At 37.4% G+C, this 27,140-nt stretch overlaps 2 protein-coding genes across 4 annotated transcripts; both read left to right on the forward strand.

Moving 5' to 3' along the window:
• Window positions 1-875: 875 nt before the first annotated feature.
• Window positions 876-20,301, forward strand: ano8b (anoctamin 8b). 2 transcript variants are annotated; one of them, XM_056735261.1, is made up of 17 exons: window positions 876-1,205; window positions 5,190-5,300; window positions 5,664-5,796; window positions 6,083-6,221; window positions 7,792-7,888; window positions 8,146-8,262; window positions 9,217-9,344; window positions 9,475-9,636; window positions 9,733-9,885; window positions 10,094-10,220; window positions 10,394-10,449; window positions 11,466-11,540; window positions 11,921-12,646; window positions 13,571-13,762; window positions 13,864-13,995; window positions 14,799-14,909; window positions 15,712-20,301. In XM_056735261.1, the coding sequence occupies exons 1-17, from the start codon at window positions 1,043-1,045 to the stop codon at window positions 16,402-16,404; spliced, it is 3,315 nt and encodes a 1,104-aa protein (XP_056591239.1). In that variant the 5' UTR covers window positions 876-1,042; the 3' UTR covers window positions 16,405-20,301. The 2 variants fall into 2 exon arrangements, with proteins under 2 accessions (XP_056591239.1, XP_056591241.1); XM_056735263.1 differs by lacking the exon at window positions 876-1,205 and having other exon boundaries at window positions 5,230-5,300; window positions 5,668-5,796.
• Window positions 20,302-21,670: 1,369 nt separating this feature from the next.
• On the forward strand, window positions 21,671-25,859 carry dda1 (DET1 and DDB1 associated 1). Of its 2 annotated transcripts, none has more exons than XM_056734850.1 (5): window positions 21,671-21,937; window positions 22,978-23,043; window positions 23,497-23,548; window positions 23,745-23,806; window positions 24,415-25,859. In XM_056734850.1, exons 1-5 carry the CDS (start codon window positions 21,929-21,931, stop codon window positions 24,523-24,525), a joined length of 300 nt encoding a protein of 99 aa, XP_056590828.1. In that variant the 5' UTR covers window positions 21,671-21,928; the 3' UTR covers window positions 24,526-25,859. The 2 variants fall into 2 exon arrangements, with proteins under 2 accessions (XP_056590828.1, XP_056590827.1); XM_056734849.1 differs by having other exon boundaries at window positions 21,675-21,937; window positions 22,978-23,058.
• Window positions 25,860-27,140: the final 1,281 nt, after the last annotated feature.

A 27,140-nucleotide genomic window follows, 5' to 3' on the forward strand; every position in this document is an offset into this window, starting at 1 on the left:
AGATATTTTTTGCCTTAATTAATAAATAATTTCCTGCTTCATCCTTTTGGACAGTCTGTGTGTCTTATTTTAGCCCCACAGAAATACAAATGAAAGAATGTATCCATAAATATGTTCCCATTTTATGAACACTTTGCATTATGTAAGAGTATTTTATTTTCACAAAATCGAATTTCTTATGAATTATGTTTTGACATTTGTTGACATTTGCTGGGTGTGACGTCTGTAACTTTTAAAAGCTGTTAATTAACAATTTTTGGTTACATTAACAACATTTTTTTAAAAGATGTATTATTATTATTATGCCTCTTTATGTTTGAATTCAAGATTCTTTTTGTAGGCCTAGTTTTATGATAAACTACGTAAAAAATAAATAGTTGAATATTTATGTTGAAAAGGAAACCTGCTACATTTTAAAAGTAGATCATATGATATTTGTATAGCCTAAACCTAAATGCTGGGTCATCTATTCTATTAAACTCGTAAAATTAAATAAAAATGAAAATAAAAATGTCCAAATCTGTGGAACTTGTGAAAACGTGGGGGAAAACAGACTTTATGCTTAATTTCTTAAACGTATATATATATATATATATATATATATGCCCATTTTGGATGCTTTAGCCTGGTTTCTAATGCGCAAACGAGTCGATCAATCCACTCCTGCTGACGTCAGCCAGCTATGTGCATGTGTACTCACTAATGTGTGCATTACAGGTTCCAGCGTATGTAGGATATATGTCTGAGTGCTAATGGAAAGACAGACGTGTAAAGAGAGAGAGAGAGAGAGAGAGAGAGAGAGAGAGAGAGAGAGAGAGTGAGGCGGTGTGTATCTTCTCCTCTTCTTTGTCCCTCCTCCTCCACCACAGTTCTCCTCCTGACGCTGCAGTCAGTGTGTCCTTCTCGCATCCCGCTTCACACACAGGATGACTCACAACAACCTTCACTTCCCCCTAACCTTCATTTAACCCAGCCGGTGTGTATCCACACACACTGCGCCCCGTTAACAACATTCACTCCCCGCTGAAACGGCGGCGGAAGCATGATATCCGACCCGGCGGCGGCGGCAGCTGCTGCATCATCGGCGGGCAACGGCGGCGACGGCGAGAACGCGCGGCACAGACACCGAGCGCACGGAGACGCGGAGCGGAGCGAGCAGCCGCAGCCGAGCGCAGTCCCGCAGCCCGCATCATCCGGAGTTTTGGGTGAGTATCGACATCATGTACGGCGCGGGGAAAGGAGGGGATACATGCGGGACAGGTGGATGTGACGGGCTCGGAGGGCGTACGGAGAATGAACAATGCGGGGCTTTGTTATGCTGTCTGCCTCTTATGTCCGTTATGATGCTCGTGCATGCGTTAAACCCGTTTTTCGGACTCCTGTTGTGTCTGTGGCCTACGGAAGGTCATGTCGTTTACCACGACAGCATCACTAAAATGCTCCGACACATGAGGAGATTCAGTCTGCGGGTCATGCGCTACTTTTTACGCACGATTAAACCATCATGGGTGGGTTAAAGAACGTGGTCAAGTCCTCTATTGCGATTTTAGTGATGAATTCGTTTATGTTTTGAATTATAGTTGCACGAGGGGCCTTTTGTTGTGGTTGGATTTGTGTCTAGTTCACTTGGCTGAAGTGCTTTCATGGGGTGTTCCTGGAGTGATTGTTTTGGTGTTATCCTGCAGTGTTATGCAGTGGGTTTAGGACATCTGTAACGTTAGTGGGGCAGATAAGCTCTCAACTCCATTGAATTCAACCATTAGCTACTGATATGATGTCATTGGCAGAGCTGTTATTTCATATGCTTGTGTGATGTTCAGCTAAATTCACGGATATAGTGATGGATGACAATTTCACAAGCTCGTTCTGGTATCATAAATCATATTTATTAAAGATGTGCTACTTTGTAAACAGTACCGGGACAAATCTGTCTCTTGAATAAAATGGCAAAACGTATCTAAAGCTCAGATGAAGAGCTTGAGCTAAATAAGTGACATACAGATCTGGAAGAAAAGAGGATACATGTATTGTAGATGTACTCCATTACAGTGTCTGTTCAATTTCAACAAAAATAGACCTCAGGAATAACAGCCAACAACAATATGAAAGATGCAAGAAAGCTGTGATTAAGTGCTTAAAATATTGTATTGTGTTGTTGAAAATGTAATATCATCACTGCCCTTCTGGAACCTCGGATGTGCAAATTCATTGTTTTTCAGGAAATGAAAAGACACACTTTCTGTATATGATTAAGTACTGTGTTGTCAAAGTTGACAATCACTTTTTAACTACTTTTTTAGATATTTTTGCAAAACCCAGTGACAAACATAAAGTGTGACTCATAATAATGAGTTATAGCGAAGAATAAAAACCAAGAAATATGGAGGACAACGGCAATAGGAACTTGTTTTCTTTGTAAAAAACAGATAAATCTTTTCTGACCGATTCTGCAAATGAAGAAACGAAGAACAATATTATTATTAAGAATGTTGAAGAAAAATTGTAGTTCAAAGAATTACCAGATTTTTTCCCTAAACGCATACCTATAAATAGTAATTTCTCAAAAAACTTTGGAGTGATCTCGTATTTTTTTCAAAAGGCGCATGTGTTCATGAAAGCATCAGCTCACACAAATATGAAAATTCATATTACATGAGATTCAAAGTTATTGACGTGGATCTGCTTTTTACATAGATACTGTATATTTACATAGACACAATTTTCTTATTGTGTGAACTATTGTTTTATCCCATCGCCTCTGACATTTAGTTTCTGTAAAACTCGTCAGTGACAATAAACAATTCTTGTTTTCTTCAATATAAATGCGCGTATTGAACATAAAGAGTTACACTAAAGTTCAGATTTTATGTTGTTCAGATTTTATGTTCCATCAGTGTGTTTAAGCTTCAGTGTTTCTTTCCAGCAGGAATTTTTGGTAATTATTGGTTGCTTGTCTTCAAACTCGTATATTGCGGTTTGTATTATAATTTGTTTCAGTATTCAGTAGTTGTACTCAAGTGGCAAAGCTCGTATTCAAACTCCAACCCATTCAGTCATTCATAATTTCTCCATTCACAATGCCTCATTCATCAGAGGAACTGGTGCATCACAAGAATTGCTTCTGAACAGGACTAAAAATATTTCACAGTTTTAGATTAATCGTTTGTTGTTAAGTCTCAGTACCAGTCACCTTTTCTGCAACAGCACACAGGCCTGTATTTGTTTCATGTGTTTTAGAGTCTAATATGTACAGAAGGACAGAACTCTAGATGTTGGAAGGGCATGTGACGTATTTGCCTCGTGGTACGTTGAGCCAGCCCTGGTGTGATGCAGAGATTGAAAAATTAGTTTCTATTTCCACAAATATGATCTTCTTTAACAGAAGACTCTCTCAAACAGTATATATTTAATATACTGTAAGCCTTTGGTGTGGCTTTTTTGCATCAATGCTTGGCTTATACAGAACAAGCCTCTCTATTCTAATTTCGGGTCTCCTAATTTCTCTCCTCCTCATTGTCTTGCATCTTCTGACCCTGCAGTAAATTCCCTTGTGACCCTGTTCTTATCATCTAGTAATTACCAGAGTTTTTGGCACGGTAAAAGTATGAAGGATTGTAGGTTTACTGTAAAGTACTTCCATCCTCTGTACCTTTTCTTTTTTGGAATAAGTCTTAGCTCCACTTTACAATGTCTGGCTTCCAAGAGCTCTCTGATAGCAAATGTGCACTTACGATGGTAAATTACCGCAGCGTTTGAAAACAATCCAAATATGGAGATTATATTCATTGATAGTGAATTTTTTATCCTGTTTCCTTCTTCCACGATCTCTGAGTGAAGATGTTTAGCATTATGGCAGCATGGCATCACTACTGCATTAGGTTTAGCACCGGCTAAAAATAAAGTTTATGTAGTTCTAGGAAAGCGAGCCAGTGAGAGCCGATTGGTGATTGGCCATCTTAGAGGTGTCTACTAGTGACTCGGATGTTTCGTGAGACGATACGCCTGACTTCAGACAATGCAGCAACAACATCTGTTCCGACTGTTTGCATATGTTCGCAAAAGAATTTATAATGTGGAACTTTTTGTTACATCTCTTGACGTTTGTGTGAGGATGTCACTCCTGGGTTGTTTATATCTTTTTATGAGACTGCTTTGCTGCCAAAACATGCATCTCCTGATCTGTCACCGAACATAAAAGCTCTTATAATCTCAGATGTAGATATTTGTGCTTTGGTGACAGCAGTACCTTCAGATGTTTTTTTTAGGAAGTTCTCTGGATTGTGACCTGAGATTGAGATTGTGGTCATTGCATGTCGACTGTGTCCCACTTTCTGAAGGTCATGCATCAGTGAGCACAAAGTCTCTCAGGAAAACATTCAGGACAGCTGCACAATGTCAAAGATGGGCCTGAAGTCAGTGTGTTGGATTCAATGTGAAGTCAACATTGGAACTTGCTTTGTGCACGTTTTTGGGCTTATTAGTTGTTAGTACCACTATATTGTATGTGTAGAAATATTTCCTCTATGTAAAAAACATGCAAAAATAAAACATTTCAAAATGATTTTGTTTTATATATAGGGATGTTTTTGGGTAAAAAGATCATTTGCATTTCATTCTGTATGTGTGAACTACTATCAGTATTTTCAGATATGAAAACTGGACAAATAACAGAAAATATGCTCTTCAGGCCTCAAATACTGCAAAGAAAACAAGTTCATTTTCACTTTCAAGCAATTCTACAGTCCTATTTCTACATGTGTTTAAGAAAAGTTCTAAATTATGTTTTTATGTGATTTGTCACAGTTTTCATGCGTCTTGTCATGCTATCAGTCGTTCCCATTGCTGTTGGATGACTTCATGTCACTCCTGAGATATGTTTTATGTATCATGTATGTATTCTGCCAGTATTGTGGCAATATACCCATTTGGTTATGTGTCTACCCAGGCACTCTGAGGTTATTGTTTATATTCAGCCACTGTACGGTGTGTTGTCGGGACTCCAGCACTCAGTGCTCAGTTATGTCTGATCCTCTCATGTTTCAAGGGGAATGAGAGTGACATTTAAAGCTGGCACTGAGAGCTTGAGGAAAGAATCAAACGCTTGCCCTGGGTCTGTTTGTCCGTAGCAACATGGCAAAGTGACTGAAAGTTTCAATTCTCCTCATCTCTGTCTGCGTTTTGTTTCTCAGATAAGCTGTTTGGAAAGCGACTGCTGCAGGCCGGGAGACACATCATGTCCCATAAATCCTGGATGAAGACAGTGCCCACAGAGAACTGTGACATCCTTATGACTTTTCCAGGTGCATCTCTCTCGTTCTTATTTTCAGTCTTGCCTTAAGTCCTCTTTTCTATTTCTATTAAACCTAAGTCGGCAACAATGAAAGGACCTGAGCAATATCTAGTTGTTGGGATAGTTTATTTGGGACAAAAAGAGACCACCAGATATTTTTAATTAAACAACATTGAACCCCGTTTACTTCCATTGTATCGACACAAAACCGCTGAGAAATTTCACAGGGAAGACTTATATACAGGTTTTGAGAGTGAATAAATAATGACTGAATGTTTTTGGGGGGTTGAACTATCACTTTCATTCAGCCGCATATCCGAACACAATGGATGGAAAAGTTATATGAGATTTATTTACATTTGTCTTCCATCAGACAGCACAGATGATCACACGCTCCTTTGGCTTCTGAACCACATACGGCTCAGCATCCCTGAACTCCTTATCCAAATCCGCCATCACAAACAGACCAGAATGTATGCCTTCTTCGTCACGGCAACATACGAAAAGTAAGGAAGAAACAGGGATTGTGTTTGATTTCTGAGTGTTCTTCTCCTTTTGTTTATACATGTTTTTCCAGACCCTGGTTTGACTGTGTGTGACATTGTAAAGGTTGAAATGATTGTTTGAAAAGCATCTTATAGTGCTAATGTTAGTTTTGCAAGTTGTAATTAAAAGTCACATTGAGAGGGTTGCTAATGTGATGTTTTTGGACATGTTCAAACATGATAAACCGATGGGTAACCTTTACATTTGATCTGGTTTGGGTTTTAATGAAGTGTTTTTTGTGACTAGTCTTTTACGAGGGGCTGAAGAAATGGGAGTGCAGAAACCTGTGAAGCCGGAGTTTGGCGGCGGATCTCGCAGCTTCTCCTGTGAGGAAGACTACATCTACGAGAACATTGAGAGTGAACTGTGTTTCTTCACCTCACAGGTCATTCACTGTACTAAGCATCAAACTGTTGACAGTGACTGCCCTAAAATCATGTAAAGGTCCACCTTGTTGAAAAAACTCCATATGCTAGCATCAAAACATACCTAACCCAGCATAGGTAGTTTTTTTCAACAGGGCAGTGTATGAAATTTAGCGGCATCTAGTGGTGAGGTTGAACTGCAACCAATGGCTCACTCCACCCATCCCTTTCGAAGCACTACGGTGGTTGACACAGCTCTAAGATGTCGTCACGTTATGTCAAGGACATAATGTATTAACAAAACGCGCTGTGTAGAGCAGTTTGTCCGTTTAGAGCTATTGTAGAAACAACATTGTGATTTCCATGCAAGGGGACCCGATATGAAGATAGAAATAGCTTATTCTAAGGCAATAGAAACATAATGCTTCATTATGCAGTGTTTTTCGTATATTGATTTTTTTTCCCCTCTCCAACGAACATCAATCAAAAATCGATTGACACTATGACAAAAAAATCACAAGACCAAATCCATGTTTCAAGTGGAATATCAATAGAATTATCAAGTCATGGGCCAGTGGGAAAAAAAACAGCTTTTTGCTAAAGAGGGCAAGAAAGGGGTATGCGGAAGTGACAGGTAATATCTGTGTCACATAATTTCCTACCCATTATATAACGTGGAAAAGGTTTTAAAACTAAATAATAACTGAATATAATGCCAGTATTGGACTAGCAGTTTAAGAGTAGGGTACGTTTAACTGTATGTGAACGATAGTGTTCGTCAGCCACCACCGAAGACCAATTTTGACCCAGGAAAAACCTTGATTATGTATGGTCTTTATACACCTCTGAAGACAGTTATGTTTATATTATTATTAAATTATATTGCATTAATGTCTATAGATCCTCCAAAAAATTACACTTTGGACCTTTTAAATGGGTCATATGACATGGCTAAAACTTATATTATCGTTTGTTTTAGATGTTATGCAATGTATGATTCTCGACTTAAGGTTAAAGAACTCTGTATTTGCCACACACTGTGCATGTTTGTATCTCCTCTTTGCTCTGCCTCTCTGAAACGCGCTGATTTGTTACAAAGCTCATCGCTCTGAAAGGCAAGGTGTGCTATGATTGGCCAGTTTACCAGTGCTCAGTGATTAGTCGAATATTGCAAGCTTGTGAAGGAAATGTAACGCCTCTTACCATATTTGGAACATCAGGTTCTAAAGCAATTGTGCTGACAGGTACCACCTTACTTGCTTATACATTTGGGTGGTCTTAGTCGAATCATACCCCGAATTGACGTAGATTTGTGGGGGTGTGGTTACACGAGGCGTTTCAGGCAGGTCTGGGCGAGCATTCGATTTTAGATAGAATTGATCTTTTGTTCCGACGCTTACATTTTTTGAAATTTTATGACTCTAAAGCATGCATGGTCAACTAATAACAGACCAAAGTCAAAGAAACGCTCTTATTTGTGCCATTTGACCGCTTTAACAAAACCATGAAACCAGTTCCTTAATCCATACCTACAATAGTCCAACAGTAGCGTTGCTTTACAATGGAACCTTATTCCTCATTTTATCGCAGGAACGTCAAAGCATAATCAAACACTGGATGGACAATCTCAGAGCTAAACAAGGGGAGGCCCTTCACAACATTCACTTCCTGGAAGGGCAGCCAATCAGTGAGTTCCTCTCTGTAGACTTCCTGAAAGCCCTCTGAAGTATGTGCCTGATCTGTACCAGTGGCCTGTATGTATGTATATGTTATCCATACCTGTGCAATATTGACGCAGTTAAGGTGGTGTCTGTTATGTGCAGACTCATTTGACAGATGTAGTGAGCATTTCTAAAAAAGAAAGTTTTACCTACCGAAGTTTTGAATACCTGTTCATGTTGTGTTTGTGTGTTAGTGAGCGTGCACTGTGTGTGTATGTTCCAGTTCCCGAGCTGAGGGCGCGAGGCGTTATCCAGCAGGTCTTCCCACTTCATGAGCAAAGGATTCTGGGACAGCTGATGAAGTCTTGGGTGCAAGCGGTGTGTGAAAAACAGCCACTTGGTTAGTAGTTCAACACTGATAGATGCATATAGTTTATTTTTATGAAAAGGTGATCGTGTGAAAAATCAAAATAGGTGATAGGTTTCATGATGTCAAACATGATTCGCATCAACAAATTTCCTTTTTATCCATAAAAACAAGGTATTAAATGTTTAAAAGGATTCATTCACTTTTACAAAATGTTTAACCCAATTTATTTTTTGTATTTAAAAATAATTCTCATTACCATAACCAATTAAAACAGTCAATTCCATAGGTTATTTTGTAAAAAATGTAAATCAAGTTTTTATCAATCATACATAATAAGACATTAAGGAAGTTTTTTTTTGTAGAAAATATACATGTTACATTTTTTAAATGTGGGGAAACTACCTGTATCGGTAATGAGAATTAAAGCTCCTTTACACAGCGTGACGAGAGAATATTAAGCTTTTAACTAGAAAAATATTAAGTAGTTTGTTAACCTGCTGGCCGTATAAATGTAAATAATTTATGTAAATAAAGTATTTTTGTGTGTGACCAAACCGTCCTTTAAAAATATTACGGAGGTGATAATATCAATTATGGACAACTCTTTTTTTCCACTATTTCTTCATTTATATTATACATTAATATTTTGTCAATAACTTTTTTTGTCATTTGAGAATATCTAAACGAACATCCAGTTGTTTTTTAAGAATATTAAAATTTTACTCTGTTTAAACTACAACATATCATCCAATCAGACATATCAGGAAGCCTTACGATGATGAGAATTTCAGTGGAAAAATTTATATGTTGAAATTATACACTGTGCAAGGCAGAGAACACAATTCTGTTTAGTATGATCAGTTTTTGTGTTATTGAATGATATGCTTTATAATTGAAATCTTTTTATTGTTATTGTTACACCCTCAAATACACAAAAATGTGATATGTGGATATTTGAACACTCTTTTTTGTTTTTCACGTTAGATGACATTTGTGATTATTTTGGCGTAAAGATTGCCATGTACTTCGCCTGGCTGGGTTTCTACACCACGTCTATGTTGTATCCTGCTGTTATTGGCTTTGTTTTGTGGATGCTCACAGAATCAGATCAAGTATGGCTCCACCCCATCATTCTTATTATATGATTCCTAAAGTATTTACTTATTCATTCAAAATATGAAACGTCTGTATTTTCATGTACCATTGTTTGATTGATATTCATGTGTGTGTGTGTTGTCTCAGACCAGCAGAGACATCTGTTGTGTGGTATTTGCACTATTTAACGTGGTGTGGGCCACGCTTTTCCTGGAGCGCTGGAAGCGCAGAGGGGCGGAGCTTGCGTACAAGTGGGGTACACTGGACACGCCCGCAGAATCGCTGGAGGAACCCAGACCTCAGTTCAGAGTAATGAAAAAGCGAAAAATACAGCTGAAGTTATTAACTATTTGTGGCTCTTAAAATCTAAATCATATTTTACTTCCTCTGTGTTTTTTGTCTCAGGGTGTAAAGCGGTGCAGTCCAGTAACGGGCTGTGAGGAGTTTTATTACCCGCCTTGGAGGCGGAGACTGTTCAGATGGCTGGTCAGCTTTCCTGTCTGTTTATTATGTCTTTGCTTTGTATTTCTGGCAATGCTCATCTGTTTCGAGCTTCAGGTGAATTTTACAATCTCATACATTCATGCACACGTATCCAAATAATGGTTTCCACATAAAACTTTTTTAAAGGGATGGTCTGAGAGTTATATATTCGGTGATATGGCCGATTTAAATAGGGATGATTCAAAATGACTATAATTTACTATATTGGTGATCAAGAAAAGATCTCAACTGATATAAGTCGTAATGAATATGGCGGTTACAGGAATTTGTGATGGGAATTAAGGAGCTTCCTCGCGTAGCAAGATTCATCCCTAAAATCATGCTGGCCATCACTGTGACGGCGTGTGATGAGGTGTACAGAAAGATCGCCTGCTGGCTAAATGACATGGGTGAGTATTTGACAAGATATCTTGAGCTTTAGAACTTAAGACTGCAGGGCTGAATTGAGTTGGTCTGGACTTTTAGGATCCTCCACTCCAGAAACTCACAAGTGAAGAATGCTGTGCTTTTGTTAGACATCAGTGACGTGAATACTAATTTCATAATCTGCTGTTTTCCACAGAAAACTACAGACTCCAGAGTGCCTATGAGAAAAATCTCATCATCAAAATGGTTCTTGTAAGTACTCATAAAAAATACAATGCTCAGAGAAATTATACATTAGTTAATATTCAGCAAATAATGTCTAATAGACAATTCCGTGAAAATGTCAACCTGACCGGGTAAAATTTACGTTTCTACCTGCGGTTTTTACAATGGTAACAGCACAGATTTTAACATTTGGTGGTTCAAATACCCATGTGAGATCTCTCTTCAAATGTGTAAAGCATTTGTTTTATTTTCAGTGCATGATTTTTCATAGACAGGTAAATGTCATTTTTAGGATTGTCACATGCTTAACGCTACATATTCCTCATAAATGGGCAAATGAAAATTAATATAAAGTAAATATTTGATGTTCTATAAAGAGGCATTCCTTCTCCATTCATTGGGTATTATTGCTTCAGGATTGTGCTTTTTATTTTACAGAAATGTTAAAAGTTTATCGTCTCCCAAAAACCGCATCCTTTTTTTGTCATATCCATAACGCATGTTTATTTCCCTTTTTTAAAAGAAATATTTTTCACAGACTGAAATTTTTTGATGTTTAGACTCTATCAACAAGGGTTCAGTAAAACATAATCAGATGGTTCAATATAATTATAACAATTTCAATCTCTGAGCATTTTTATGTCACATCCATAACGCTGGAATTGCCCAGCTACAATGCAAAACATGTGCAAAAATATTCTTTAGAGGCATAGTTCACCCAAAAAGGAAATTGCGTCATCATTCACCCACCCTCATGTCATTTCAAACATGTATGACTTTCCATCTTCATCAGAACACACAATAAGTTATTTTGAAGAATGTTGATAACTGAACAACAGTGATACCCATTCACTTCTATGGACACAAAACCAATGCAAGTGAATGGCTGCCACCATAACATTTGGTAAAATATGTTCTTTTGTGTAGTAAATGATGACAGAAATTTTGGGGGAATTTTTCCATTTAATTATTGAATTATTCTGTTGTCTGTAAATTAGAGGTACATTTCGCTCTGTACGAAACTCATTGTTCTCTCTTTGCAGTTTCAGTTTGTAAATTCTTATCTCAGCCTTTTCTATATTGGATTCTACCTCAAAGACATGGAGCGTCTGAAAGAGGTGAGGTGAGACCAGGTGACCACCTGCTCTGGTCTTTTTACACAAACACAGATCACTCACTAGAGAACTTGTTGTAAATTCAGTCGACAGGGCATCAGGATGATTTGTCTGAGGATGATGGATGGATGTGAGGGATGTAGATTGATTGGTGGATACTAAATCACGTCCACAGACCACTTACACTGATGCACATGGCGCACAAAACTGAAAAGCACTTGTGAAAATTGAAAGCTTCAATTAAAAATAGAGTTTTCGGGATTTGAGGTGAACAGGGTTTTATCAGTCTGCCAGGAAACCATGTTTTCATTCTCTAGCCTCTTTTTTACTTTTGCATTGACCGAAATATTTTTTTATTCTGCAATGTGTTCCTCTTGTTGCAGATGCTGGCCACGCTTTTGATCATCCGTCAGTTTGTGCAGAACTTGAAGGAGGTCCTGCAGCCGTACCTGGCGGAGCGGCACCGGTTGGGCGACCTCACGCTGCGGGCCGTGTGGGAACTGCTGGTCTCAGCGCTGCTCAAGTACGGGCGACTTGCAGCAGGGCGAGCGCAAATCTCACCCAGCGATCCCACCATGCCTGGGTCAGGTCTGCGAGCCTCACAGATGGGTGAGGAGGGCGCACATGAAAAGCGAGAACGTACGTGTTTGAACGGTGGCTGTGGTGTTCCAGATGAAGACGTGGAGGAGGAGCTTAAAGAGAGGAACAGCGAAGAGGAGAGCGAGTCGGAGAGCCTCATCGATTGTGGACTGAAGTTACGTAAGGTCAGTTTCATTGAGAAGGTGGAGCGCAAGTCCGCAAGTTGTGTCGGCCAGGGAGATGACAGCTTCCTAGAGGAGGGAAGTCCGACTATGGTGGAGCGGGGCATGGATCCTGCCTCCATTTTCGAGATGTGTGATGATGAAGATGATAACGGGGTGGGGGAGATGAAGGAAATGGCCGCTGAGCCACTACAGACCAGCACGTCGTTCAGGATAAGGAAGAGGGGGCGGAGCCTGGAGAGATCGGACAGTAAGACGAAAATATATTCGTGGATGGATCTACCCGAGGAGCAAGAAACAACAACACACACGCAGGCGGAGACCGAGAGCTGCATGCAAACATACCAGGTCAGAAAGTACAGATGCATGACGTGCATCAACACAAACACAACATCATTTACCAACTCCTTTTATTATTTACTGTTCATTTTAGATATAAACTAAGTCCAAGTTGTATTTAGTCGCTATCTGGAGGGTCTGTGAAAAAGTCTGGAGAATAACGGTTAACAAAGTAAAAAAACATGCTTTAATAAATAACACCACATTATTTATCTAATGTGTTATTATTTATTTAATCAATAGCAAAAAACTGACATTTTCTGGCAACCTTTTCCCACATAAAATTACATGTTTTTCTTGTAAATTTGAGGATTTTACTGTAAATAAAATCTAAATTGTTTTTTTATGTTTATCTTGTCAATTTGCAGTGGAAAATGTGGAAAATCTGTTAAAAAAGCTGTCAAATTATATACATTTAAGAATATGATTGAAATAACAAAAAAAATGTTACTCTTAAAAATGTATTGGATTTGATTAAAGTAAATAAATAAAGTTGTGAACTTAAACAAATTAATAATAATAAAATTGTATAATTATAATATTATATATATATATATATATATATATATATATATATAATATATATATAAAACTGAAAAATCTAGATACATTTCTTTAAACCTATGAAATTAAGCAAAAATGTTAACATGACTTATTGAGCACGTAAATAAATAATATATTTAACAGTAGGTCTCAATATCGTGAGAAAAAGTATACTTTAATAATGTAACTTAATAGAAACTAATTTTAGATTTATAATATTCACTTCCAGTTTATAAACTGATTGTTTATAAAGATGCCTTTCATAAGGATATCATACATGCTGTATATGATAACCCTTTTTATAGATTACCTTAATTTTATCGCCTGTCAGCCTCCTCAGACTGACACACTTTCAGATTAATTTTTTTAATTCCCTAAATTGCTTTCCAGGACACATTTCAGGACTACCAGGAAATGTTCGTCCAGTTTGGATATGTGGTGCTCTTCTCATCTGCCTTCCCATTGGCCGCCATGTGTGCCCTCATCAACAACATCATTGAGATCCGCAGTGACGCGTTTAAACTGTGCACCAGCCTGCAGAGGCCTTTTGGCTTGAGGGTGGCCAGCATCGGACAATGGCAGGTTAGACTACACAGAGTACTCATTGTAGAAATCAGGAAAATATGGAGCTGTTGTATACGTGTGTAACAAGGTTGTGCAATTGTACTGTGTCATTTGCACAGACAGTGATGGAAGCCATGGGTGTGATTGCCATCATAGTAAACTGCTATCTGATTGGTCAGTGTGGACAGCTGCAGAGACTGTTTCCCTGGCTTAGTCCTGAGATGGCCATTATCTCCATCGTCATCCTAGAGGTACATTACACACTCTCACAAGATCTATCAAGATCTGGCGACATTGTCATTGTCATCATTTATTCATCCTCTTGTCATTTCAAATCTGGATGACTTTTTCTTCAGCAGAACACAAAAGAAACATATTTTGAAGAAGGTTGGTATCCGAACAACAGCGGTATCCACTGCTCAAAAAAACGATGGAAGTCAATGGGTAACGACGTTGTTCTGTTACCAACATTCTTCAAAAAATCTTCTTTTATGTTCTGCATGAGAAAGAAAGTCATACAGGTTTAAAACGACATGAGTGTGAATAAATGATGACAATGTCGCCAGAGTAAGTGATGTCGGAATTGTCTTTTTGGGTGAATGATCACTTCCACATAGTCAAAGAGATGACGATGTGGACAAATCTAAGGGGAGACCTAAGGACAATATACTGTATAGTAATGTTTAAATAGCCATTTTAATACACAATATACAAAACTATTTGTGATCATTCTGGTAAAATCCAGGCTGAAGTCACATTATCTTGTTATGAGATTGGGAACATCAAAGTTTGATTTCAACCATTAGATTCACTGTGATATCAACCTTCCACGTGACTTAATTCAGTCATTAAATATTATATATAAAGGTTACTGAAGACAGTAAATCACCAAAAAATGTCTTTAGCTGGATTTTATCAGGCTGGTTCACATTTTGGGACACAATGTTTTCTTATCTATTCCGCTCTAGAAGACTATTAGATTTCTTGTCTGAGGACACATAAGAGATATTACATAAACGTATCTGCTTCTTTCTCTGTTTCACACCCTGAGCAGCACTTTGCGGTACTACTGAAGTATGTCATTCATATTGCAATACCAGACATCCCCAGTTGGGTGAGAGAGGAAATGGCCAAGCTGGAGTTTCAGCGCAAAGAGGCATTCAAGGTAAAAATCATATATGTGACCCTGGACGACAAACCCAGTCTTATGGGTCAATTTTTCAAAATGAAGATTTTTACATCATCCTAAAGTTGAATAAACAAGCTTTCTATTTATGTAAAAACTGTTAGGATATGACAATATCTAAAGTTGTTAGTAAGACTCACTGGGGCAGGCCATCACACAAAAATAAAGTTTTGATGGACCATGATCCTTACTTAACATACTAATGATTTTTGGCATAAAAGAAAATAGATACTTTTTACCCATACAATGTATTTTTTCGTCTTTTACTAAAAATGTTGCCGTGCTACTTAAGACTGCATAAGCAACTTGTGATCCAGGGTCACATATTTTAAACAGACGGTTTTAGCAGCAACACATAATCAAATTTTATTCGCCCAATCTTAACTTCGGCTACACCTCCAGAAGGAATCAATAACTGTTGATTCATTTAATTTCATTTAATACAGTTAATATACAATAAAATATGAAGTTAATTAATATAAGTAATAAAAAATAAAACAAATGGTTATATAATAACCAAACACAGACCTAGCAACATTATAGCAACCACCTGGAACACCCTAGCAATGCCTTAGAAACCTCTCAGGACAACTGTAGCAACGGCATAGCAACACTTTAAACCACTCAGAACACTTAGCAATGTCCTGGTTGACACCCTAAAGAAGCCCCTCTCATATTTTCCAAAGTAATAGTTAAAAAGTAAAATAAGTAAAAATCTTGTTAATTGCATAACAGTTTCTGTATAAATGGGGATTCATTTCTGGTGTTGCGGTGTTTTCAGAAGCACGAGCGTCAAGCGCAGCAGCATTTCCAGCAACAGCAGAGAAGAAAACGTGAGGAAGAGGAACGTCAGCGCCAGGCAGAGTATCAAGCCCGTCGCGACCGAGACGAAGGCCGTTCAGACTCCTCAGGTGGCGACCACCACCACGACAAGAGCCAAAGTGGAAAATCCAGACCAGGGGGTGGAGGAGGAGCGTCAGGAGGGGATAAACCCAAGCGTCCCAGCTCGCTTCTCGGCAACAATAACGTCATGAAACTGAAGCAGATAATCCCGCTGCAGAGCAAGTTCTCTTCCGGCACAGCCCGATCTCCGCAGTCGCCCACCGGGAGCGAACCCAAGCTACCAGGCTTCCTCAGTTTCAAGTTCCTCAAGTCTCCAGAGAACAGAAAGGAGGCGGCAGCCGCTTCCACAAGTGCACCTGTAGTTCCTCCAGCGCAGGAGAGGATGGAGAGGTCCCAATCACCCAACAAATCCTTCAACCCTGGAAAACTCTTTAACTTTGGGAAGTCGGAAGGAGGAGCGTGTGTAAACGGGGCTCAGCCCTCGAAACCGGGGGATGGGGGACAGACGCAGGACAAGCCGTCCACGAAGTCCGACCTCAATGGGGTTCCGGATGAGATCCCATCCCCCTGTAGAGAGAATGGGGAGAATGGATTGTCATCCGACGCTGAGACATCAGGCCCTAAAATGTAACAAGAAAACATCTCCAGTGAAGCACCAGTGTGAGATGATACTTAGTAATGCAGTGGCAGTGAAAATGTGAGGTAGACGTTTTCGGTGTAGAAACTGATATGGGAGCTGTACATCGAAACACAGTTAAGGGGGAATTCACTAAGAACAAATCGTGGCCAGTAATGACAGACTTTATTTGCACACACTGTCCGCATAGGTATAGCGTCTGATGCATTAGGGCTTTGTTCACACTGCACCAAAGTTTGATTTATTCTTTTAGGACCAATTTTTCGGATCAAATAATATACAGAGACCATATCCAGTATATATACATTAATTAATGACTGCTACGTGCATAATGCAGTGACACAAGAGAGAATAGATGTTATTGTGAAATAAAAGACAAAAAACTAAAAATGTATTCCGTTTATGTCCATCATAAAATCTTTCTGTTGTGATGAACTCAAGTGGTTCACCAGACCGTCAAAGCATCAACGGCATTATAGTATTTACACAGTCATGCATTTGCTTTTTAAGAAATATTTAGTTTGTATAAGCCGTTACATATATCAAGCATTTAAAATAATTGAAATACAGCATTTGAAACTAAATTAACTTTGCTTTAATAACAATCATTCACAACAGACTTGCTATTCCTCATGTTGGAATTTGACACTTCCTATATGACAACTAAAGTGTAATTACAGTATTTTTAACACTAAAAAGGAACAGTTCACCCAAAATTAACCCGTTTACTCACCCTCAAATTATTCCTAATCCGTATAAATGTATTTGTTCTGATGCACACAGACAGATATTTGGAAGAATGCTTGTAAAAGTTCCTTGGCCACCATTGACTCCCATAGTAGGAAAAATGACAATGGTAGTCAAAAGTGCCCCAGAACTGTTTGCTGTTCTACATTCTTCTAAATATCTTCTTCTGTGTTTAACAGAACCAAGAATTTTATAAAGCAACTTGAGGTTGAGTAAATGATGACAGAACTTTCATTTTTGGGTGTTCCTTTAAAGGTTGCATTTATCTAAATGCAGATATGTTTGCTGTTCAAACTACACAAAGCAACGAAAAATATTTGGATAGTTGGATTTATCAGTAAATCAGATTTTTGCTGCCCGTCTGAACAAAGCCTAAAGAAATCAAGCTCAAACACGCCCACAAAATTAGCCTTGATCAGGGCAATTGCATCCTATGCTGTAGACTTATATTAGAGCCTGAGCCTAATTTGCATAGAAAGAAGACGTGGTTTAGAGAAGAGGGATGATGATGTCATTTACAAAGGGTGCATTGCTATACATGTTTAGGTTGGATTATGGCTGGCATGTGAATAGCATGCAAGGTTTTAAACAGCTGTTAGAAAAACAGCACACTAAAGTGTTCCAGCTTTTAAATTCACCCCTTAAAAAGTAAAGCTTTGCTATATTCAAAAAGAACATGGTTGAAAAGACCTCTCTTCCACTCATTTACATACAGCTCACATGCAACCCAGAGCCATTGAAGAGAGAGAGTTGCGTCAACTCCGTTGACTCCAAAGGAACAGTTTTTTCACAGTAATGGCGATTCATGGAGGCTCTTAATAGTTCCTAGAAGTAACTAGTTACGCCAATAGACCAAATGAGGTCAACTTTGAACCCATTTAAAGACGAAAGCCATTTAATGAATAAAAAAAGAAAGAAAGAAAGAAATCATTTAGAGAAAAAAACATCTGAAGGCTCCATGAATCATGTGACGCTCCAGCGTTTTGGACTTCTGTTGGCACAACTCGCTCTATCAATAGCTCTGATGCAACCCTAGCAGAGCCAGTAATAATCCAAGATCCCACAAGACTTCAAAAACTACATGTGGTTTCAACTGTGTGTGTTATTTTAGGCCTGAAAATAGCTGGTTATGTAGAGCAATAGCAACTTTACAAGCAAAAAAAGGAACGGGTGGTTTGAATCAATGCTATAGAACAGGCCCTAAACGGCAATATTCTCATGTCAAATAAAAAGAGGAAAGATGAAAACTGCAAAGAGAAAACATGAGACATGTCTGAGATGTTTGTTTGATTCATTTGTGTCATTCTGCATTTCAACCCGCAATTCACAAATATTATTATAGCTATATTTTGATCCGTAATATGCTTTATCCTTGCTATCCTCTATCTGATTGGAAACAAAAGTATTTTTTTTGCATTATAACAAAATACCCAGCTTCACCTTCAAAACTTTCTTTTGAGTTTTCTGACCGGTAAGACAGAGCAGCATTGTCCCAACCAGTGGCATACATTTGGGGTTAAACTTGTCTGTTTTTTCAACCTAAGCCAAAAGATGAAGGCAGTGTTCAGAAAACCTGTTATAAATAATTATTTATGCAATTCCTGTGACATTTTTATTTCTTTACAGAAGCAAAGCTCATATTTTTCTTCTTTGCACGTTATTTTCGTAAAACCCCATCCCAGTCGTTAAGCATGTGCTTCTGGAAATATAGAGAAAACACTAAAAGACGTCATTATATTTGATTTTCTAAATGTGTCCTGAGCAACCAAGGGAGTCTTACACAGTGCATTTTTTGCAAAATCCATGACACAGTGTCTCCTCCTTTAAACGTTTTTGTTGAAGAAGTTGGATTTTTGTAAAACTATGGATATATTTTTTAGTTAAAGTCTACGAAAAAACGAGAGGTGCCTCAACAACAAATGGAAAATTGCATTTTTACTTTGTAGTTTCATAGAAGACAACTATGCACATGTTCTTTGTTTGGTCGGCTGGATTTGTCTAACAGAAGTTGCAATAATATTTTGGCTGGAATGATGATTTGGATTTGTCTTAAATATGTTCAGAAAATGTTGAGTACAGTAATAGATCAATATGTTTTTAATTATTACATTTCATCCAGAAAAATGTGTTGCTTATAACAACCTGGTATGAAACAGCTGTCTTAAATCCTAAATTTGATCTTAAATTAAGAATGTGATTTTATTGTACCCCGGTCACTTCAACGGTAAACATACAACCAGTTTTAATGTAGCGGTCCTGTCGAGCCAAACATAATTCTCTCTTTTCTAAACGTTATTCTCCACCAAATATAATACTTGTTTTGTTCACAAAACTATTCATTTTAATCAATTTCTCAGCAACTAGGTCCTAGCAAGACAATTTAGTTAAATAGCTATTAACCTTTATATATTTTTTTCCATGTTGTTTCACGACAAAATCACTTGGTAGTGAACAGCAGAGTTCATATCCTTCGCTAGAAAGATGTATGTCATCAAAAATAATATTTTTTATGTACTATGACATTCTCTTTATAGCTAAAGTCACTCAGCCCACATTGATCATCATTCACTGTAAGAGTAACTCAGGTCTCCTGACTGATACTGTGAGGAATCACATTCATTACAGAGGGGCAGAAAAAACGATTATTGTTTATTTGTTTGTAGTGTTCTGTATCGAGCTGATTCTGCAATATGATGGATGAAGGAAACTTGTAAATCCTGAATGTGCTGTAAGGTTGTGTCATCTCTGTATGATCCGTCTACATTGTGGTCATCGTTACAGTACAGTTTAATGTCATCAGACCGTCAGCTCTGGCCTAATAACAGTCACATTTCTGTTGTCTTTGTTTGTTTAAAGAAGTGAGTAGTTAAGCTATTGATAGTTGGAAGACAGCATAGGTTTGTTGTGTAAGAACTGCTGTACATTCGGTCTAACTGTGAAATATGAAGTGATTGTGGTGAGAGGGGCCACAGATGTCCCTCTCTGAAGGCAACCTCACAAACCTATCATGAGCTCTTCCAATGTTCCACTGTAAAACTTTCTTTCTTAAAGAAAACAATATTAGGGGGCGGGATTATTTATTTCTTTTATTTTGTCATATTTTTGTAAGAAGTGAAATGGGATAATAAAACAGATTTAAATTTATTGTTTTGTGAGTCGTCTTTGTAAAAAAGAACACCAGCTAACAGAACATGATTAAGGCTAAATATAAAAAACTAGACCAGCAGTATGATGGGTTAGCTACACTCTTAAAGGAACTGTTGACCTAAAAATGAGAATGTGAGAATGAGAATTATTTACCAACCTTTGGTTTTTATGATGAAGACAGAGAAAGCAATTGAAAAATAGCTTTATACATTTCTTTGTTAGGTTAAACACAAAATAAGATATTTTGAAGCTATTTGGAAGAATGTTTGTAACCAAACAGTTTTGGGGCACCATTGACTACCATAGTAGGACAAATAGCTGTATACATTTCTTTGTTAGGTTAAACACAAAAGAAGATATTTGAAGCTATTTGGAAGAATGTTTGTAACCAAACCGTTTTGGGGCACCATTGACTACCATAGTAGGAAAAATAGCTTTATACATTTCTTTGTCATGTAAACACAAAAGAAGATATTTGAAGCTATTTGGAAGAATGTTTGTAACCAAACAGTGTTGGGGCACCATTGACTTCAATAGTAGGAAAAATAGCTTTATACATTTCTTTGTTATGTTAAACACAAAAGAAGATATTTGGAAGCTATTTGGAAGAATGTTTGTAACCAAACAGTTTTGGGGCACCATTGACTTCAATAGTAGGAAAAATAGCTTTATACATTTCTTTGTTATGTTAAACACAAAAGAAGATATTTGGAAGCTATTTGGAAGAATGTTTGTAACCAAACAGTTTTGGGGCACCATTGACTACCATAGTAGGAAAAAATAGCTTTATACATTTCTTTGTCATGTTAAACACAAAAGAAGATATTTGGAAGCTATTTGAAAGAATGTTTGTAACCAAACAGTTTTGGGGCACCATTGACTTCAATAGTAGGAAAAATAGCTTTATACATTTCTTTGTTATGTTAAATACAAAAGAAGATATTTGAAGCTATTTGGAAGAATGTTTGTAACCAAACAGTTTTGGGGCACCATTGACTTCAATAGTAGGAAAAATAGCTTTATACATTTCTTTGTCATGTAAACACAGAAGATATTTGGAAGCTATTTGGAAGAAAGTTTGTAACCAAACAGTTTTGGGTCACCATTGACTTCTATAGTAGGGCAAATGGCTTTATACATTTCTTTGTTATGTTAAACACAAAATAATATATTTTGAAGCTATCTTGAAGCTATTTGGAAGAAAGTTCTCAACAAAACAGTGTTGAGGCACCATTGACTGCTATATTACGAAATATTAATTTATAAATATATTTGTTCTGTGAAACATAAAGGATATATTTTGAAGAATGTAGGAACGCAGACAGTTCCGGGGGACATGTGACTACCATTTTGAGAGAGAGAGAGAGAGAGAGAGAGAGAGAGAGAGAGAGATGACAGTCAGTATAGTCGGTGTATAGGAAGTCCGTCAGGTTTGTGCTGTAGTGTTGTGTAGCTCTTCTGTGTATATTTTAGTCACGCATTTCTTTGTGTTTCCGCTGGTATATGTTGGGTTGTGTATTGGTGTCGGTGGTGGTGAATGCGTGAGCAGTACTGGGTTCAGCTCTATCGATTTTCGGTGTTCTTGCCTGTCTGAGCACACCTACAGGACTGGACTCGTATCATCATGGACAAAGTAAGTTTTCAACCTCATTATTTCCTCAAATTGCCATGTCACAGATATATTACAATAGTTTTAAAGAACCGAGCACTTAAACACTGTCCTAAATACTACAGGAATGAAAGACGTTTGTTGTTTTTCATCTGTCACACTGTTGAGTCAGTTAGCACGCTAGGCCGCTTCATGCTAACAGTCCTATTCACTGTGTAACACTCACATTCGTAGTGAAATAAATGTTTATATGATTGTTATATTTGTTGGTTTTGAATAACAAGTTAAAGAATGAGATCCTGTATCTTTCTCAACCGTGTTAGTGTCTGAATAATCTTAAACTCGTCACATGGTTTGTCAGTGCTAATGCGTTAGCTAGCGTTAGCAGTGCTTTGAGGCGCGAGCTCGACACTCTTTCGCACTTGTTCAGCTTCTCTCCGTTTTTAATATTTTACTGTTATATGATCAAATATCTATGAAAATTCTCTTGAATTAAACAGTTAAAGCTTAGCACAACCTCAAAACACCCAGTGGTTCACTGACAACGCCCAAATGTTGACATGCATCGCTGTACGGGGTTATATATATGTTTGGAAATAATATACAGAATGTTTTCATGTGCAAAATGTTTTGTTTATACGAATTCAGAATCTTGCATTATAATAAGAGACCATAGGGTCCCTGCTGTCATAACTGGAGAAATCTCATGCTTTCTGTTATCATATCTTGCTTTTGTTGGTGTTGTTAAATAAATGGATATGATCTATAAACAGTTATATGGTATAAATCATTATATGCATAAACATGCACATTATTTGCACAGTACAAAGCAGTAGCATTATAACTATGAACTATATAACTAAAATCTGTGGATTCATTATGTCACATTGAAGTTTGTCCTCGACGCCTAAAAATGAAAATCCACACAAGAGTGGGAAGAGAAATCTCAAGGAAAATGTGTCTTCCCCCTGTAGACATGTATCTGTCAGATGTATTATTTAAGCACTTCTGGTATATTTAACGTTCGATTCTAACCTCCTTTCTTCCTTTTAAAACCTTTTTAGGCAGATTTCCTGAAAGGACTACCTGTGTATAACAAGACTAACTTCAGCCGATTTCACGCAGACTCTGTATGTAAGGCATCGGTAAGATTTTCAGTCTTGATAGATGTAAAGTTTGAATGTTTTTCAAGCGTTAGTTTACAAAAAAAATGTGTTTTGCTGGTTCAGCGCTGGTCTAACTTACTGTTTAAGTTACACAAAGATTTGAACAAAATACGTGGTTACAGTTATATACGCAAGGAAAAAACACTAATAATAAATACATAAATAAAAACTGACACTGGAAGTGCTTCTGGACCAGTGTTTACTTCTTGCCAAGTGTATATGTATATTAGATCTCAGCAAATGATTTGTGCAGGAAAGTGAATGTCATTTACCAAAGCAAATTTTCATTTTTATGTGAACTAAGCCTTCAATGGCAAAATCCTCTTTCTAAATATTCGGTGAGCATTTTGACACTATATCTGTGAATTACATTCTCAGGTTTCATTTATATTTCCGTCTGTTACTTTTCTTTCACAGAACAGAAGGCCGTCAGTGTATCTTCCTACACGAGAGTATCCCTCAGAACAAAGTAAGTGCTTGTTGTGTATCTAGCATTTGACATGATCACAGATACATGAATATTGTGAAATTACGTTTTATACCTTTTTTACTATTGACAACAGGATCACAAATTAAAAACTAGATGTGACTGAATGTCCTGGTGAACCCTGTTAGTTTCGTTATACGCCCAACATTTAATTGACTTCTTGTCCTTCTCTTCACAGTCATAGTCACAGAGAAGACGAACATTCTCTTGCGTTACCTTCATCAACAATGGGACAAAAAGGCAAGTGTTTGTTATTTTAGCTTAATTCATTCGAGTATTAAAGTTCTTTGGAACAGTAAGTTTCTTTCTGTTACTCATGCGAAACTTAAAAGTTTGTCAGCCGTACATAAAATATAAATAAAATTAATCTTTTAAGTTTCGCAATAGTTTAGAGAAATAAATAAAAGTTTGAATAAAAATTGTGTTTGCATAATATGTTTCTGTGTACTGTGCACATTCAGTTTGTATTTATAAACACAAAAACATGTTTTTATATTATGGAAATATTTGTATGAATTTATTATACTTGTATGAATTTTTATATATATTTAAAATATATGCTGGGTTGTTTTTTTATGAATACAAAATTAATATGCACAGAACACAGACAGATATTATGTTAAGGCAAACTTTTATTCTGGATGTGATTAATCATGATTAATCGTTTGACAGCCCTTATTTTATGTCAGCCCTACCTGAAAGATTCAAGAGCAACTCATAAAGTTATGGATGATGGATTAAATGACAATATTTTGAATGGTCAATAACGATACATTTATAAAAACCAATATTAGTAAATGCATAAGATGAATTTAAATGAGTAATTTTCCCTCTGTATGGTGTTCCAGAACGCAGCTAAAAAGCGAGAGCAGGAGCAAGCAGAAGGGGAGAGTGGCAGCCCGGCACCTCCTCGCAAAATCGCCCGAACAGACAGCCAGGAGATGAACGAGGACTCTTAGAGGAACCCTCCAACCAACAGCAGACAGACTCGACAAAGCCCAGCTCTCTCAGAACATTCAAACACCGACACACCACACAGGAACTTCACCTCCGAAAGAACGAAACGAAAACAATGTGACTTACGGTGTGCTTTATTATACTGAGTGCTTCCTGATGCGGTCAGTGTCCCTCACTCAGACTGTCTGTCCGGATGGGAACACGCCGCGGGCACGACTGGCTTTCACTTTTCAGCTTTGATGGATCTGCTGAATTCTGAAGGGCGGTGGGGGGGTCGGGGAAAGCGATATATATTTAACAAGCACATAATAAGGAATGTCCAGAATGCGTGCTGTGAACTGTTGTGAGAAGATATGATTGTTAGGACACTAAGGCAATTTAAGTTTCAAAGCACCCTCATTAATTTAAGCTGAGACCCTTTGCTTTCCTCACATACACAGAAACTCAGCACACTCGTTGTCCAAAGGAAATGCTCTAAAGCCAATTTAGATGTAGGATTTTGTGTGGGTAATATGTTGGTCTTCCTAACAAGTGCAAACTTGAGCATGAATGCACTGTTAGGACTGTTTATCCATCACCTATGTCACAGGATAATGATTTTGTAAACAATAAACTAACTCTTCCCTCCGAATATACGCTTATAGTGCTGTCCACTGCCTTCCGATATTTATGAATTACTGGTTCTTATCTGAAGGAAACCTCGTGTGATGATCCTTTTGCATTTCCCAAGTTAGACATCACTTATGCCTCTGCTTTGTTATCTGAATTTGTACATTTTTGTGCTGCAGTTCAAAGATTTGAGGTTCTAATGTGTAGCGGTTCATCTCTTAACCTGCAGAGGGAGACAGTGGGCTGTGGTTGTGAGGATCAGGTACAATAAAAAGGGCCAACAATGTATCCATAGTACTTTGTGCCTATGTTTGGACTGGAGGCACAATGTTTGGAGATGTTGAGTCAGCAGTTTATTGTCTTGGGCATTTCAGGTTCTGTACTGGAAACGTTTTTTGGTGTGTTATTAAAAAGATTCAGGGTTTTGAAACTATCAAGATTAACAAAGCATGCATGCATGCGTTTGACTTTGACGAAAGTGTTGAGTGAAGGCTTTTAAAAGCTCTTGGATTTTAGTGTCCTGTAAAGGGGACTGTAAAGTGTGCTAAGTGCAGCCCATCTTAAATCTAGTCTAAATCCTGCTCCATGTGTTACAGCGTTACAACCACTATGACTGCAAATATACCTACATTTGAATTGTATTTTTGTTTGTTTACTTCCCAGGTTCCATGTCTGAGGTTTAACTATTTTTTTTATTATTTTGAGTCAAAATAAAGGTTTAAAATTGTGTCTTGTGTCATTCTCATATCAACCTTAAGATCAAGGTGTAGATTATAATAGATGAGTTCTACGTGATATTGGCTTTACTGTGTTTTGTTTTCAATGAGGCTGGTCTTTAACAGCATATGCTCAACAGGTCTAATCCGCTCTAATCTGGAGTTTTTACTGTGGCCATGTTGGCACGTAGATTTGGAATACAGAGTATGTTGAAAGCTGACAAAACTGTTTGTTATTTATTTGTTTAACATAATATAAGATCTAAAATATCATCGGTTGTTCATTTAATGTGGGACAGACTCCTGTTTAGATTAGATTATTGGATTGTTGGTAGCAGATTACCAACCTCCTTTTTTAATACGCACCAAAGAGAGGCAGATACAATCAGCTTTTTAATGCATCGGAAACAATTGTAAACAGGTAAGATGTTTTACTTTATCTGCAAAAAATACATTGTCTAACAATTTCATACCTTTAACTGGAGATAATCCAGAATGCAGAGCAAATCCCGAAGAACGGTGTTATTCTCTTTACCGTTTCTAATTTCGCAACAATTTTTTTCCAACAAATATATTTTTTTATGATGACAAGAGAAAATTAAGTATTTGCCTGTTGAAAGTAAATTATTTAGTTGAAAGTATTCAATATTTACATTTAGCAGACGCTTTTATCGAAAGTAATTTACAGGGGGGGTAAGCAATGGAAGCAATTGGGACAGCATAAGTACAATAAAAGCATAAGTGCAATCAAAAAGAAGACTGGTCTCATATAACCTAACACAGTATACGGAACCATTCATTATGTTGAAATATTCTCTTTGTTAACACCACATTAAGGGAAGGGTCACATTGTTAACAGGACAGCTTTATATCTACCTTTGTCTCACAATTAAAATCAACTCTTTAAAATAAATGTGCTACACGATACCATAGAATATTTTTTTGTCTAAATGGTTCCATAAAGAACCTTTTAACATGTGAAGAACTTTTCTGTTTCACAAAAGCATCTTTGTGGCACAACATTTTCAAATGTTAAAAAACGTATGAAAGAGATTGGCCTTCTATACGGCAAACCTTTAAAGAACCATTAGTTTTGTGTAACAGGAAAGCTCTTATATGAAGATAAGAGTAGATAGCACAGCCACAGGCAGGGATGACAAAAAGTTAAACCTTTCTAAATCCACTGCAATGTCCATGAAAAATAAAGAAAAATGCATGGCTGAGCCAGAGGAGACTGTTGATATATTATTTACAAGATGATGTTAAATACACAAAAACAGAGTGCAAACAAG

Source organism: Triplophysa dalaica, chromosome 21 (genome assembly GCF_015846415.1).
Source record: "Triplophysa dalaica isolate WHDGS20190420 chromosome 21, ASM1584641v1, whole genome shotgun sequence".
Classification (NCBI taxonomy): domain Eukaryota; kingdom Metazoa; phylum Chordata; class Actinopteri; order Cypriniformes; family Nemacheilidae; genus Triplophysa; species Triplophysa dalaica.

Coding starts and splice junctions, on each gene's coding strand:
- ano8b (XM_056735261.1), top strand. CDS start 1,043: ATGATATCCGACCCGGCGGCGGCGGCAGCTGCTGCATCATCGGCGGGC. Junction 9,637..9,732: donor AACCCAGACCTCAGTTCAGA/GTAATGAAAAAG, acceptor TTTTTGTCTCAG/GGTGTAAAGCGGTGCAGTCC. Junction 13,763..13,863: donor CCAGCATCGGACAATGGCAG/GTTAGACTACAC, acceptor TCATTTGCACAG/ACAGTGATGGAAGCCATGGG.
- dda1 (XM_056734849.1), top strand. Junction 23,059..23,496: donor ACTCTGTATGTAAGGCATCG/GTAAGATTTTCA, acceptor TTTCTTTCACAG/AACAGAAGGCCGTCAGTGTA. Junction 23,807..24,414: donor ATCAACAATGGGACAAAAAG/GCAAGTGTTTGT, acceptor ATGGTGTTCCAG/AACGCAGCTAAAAAGCGAGA.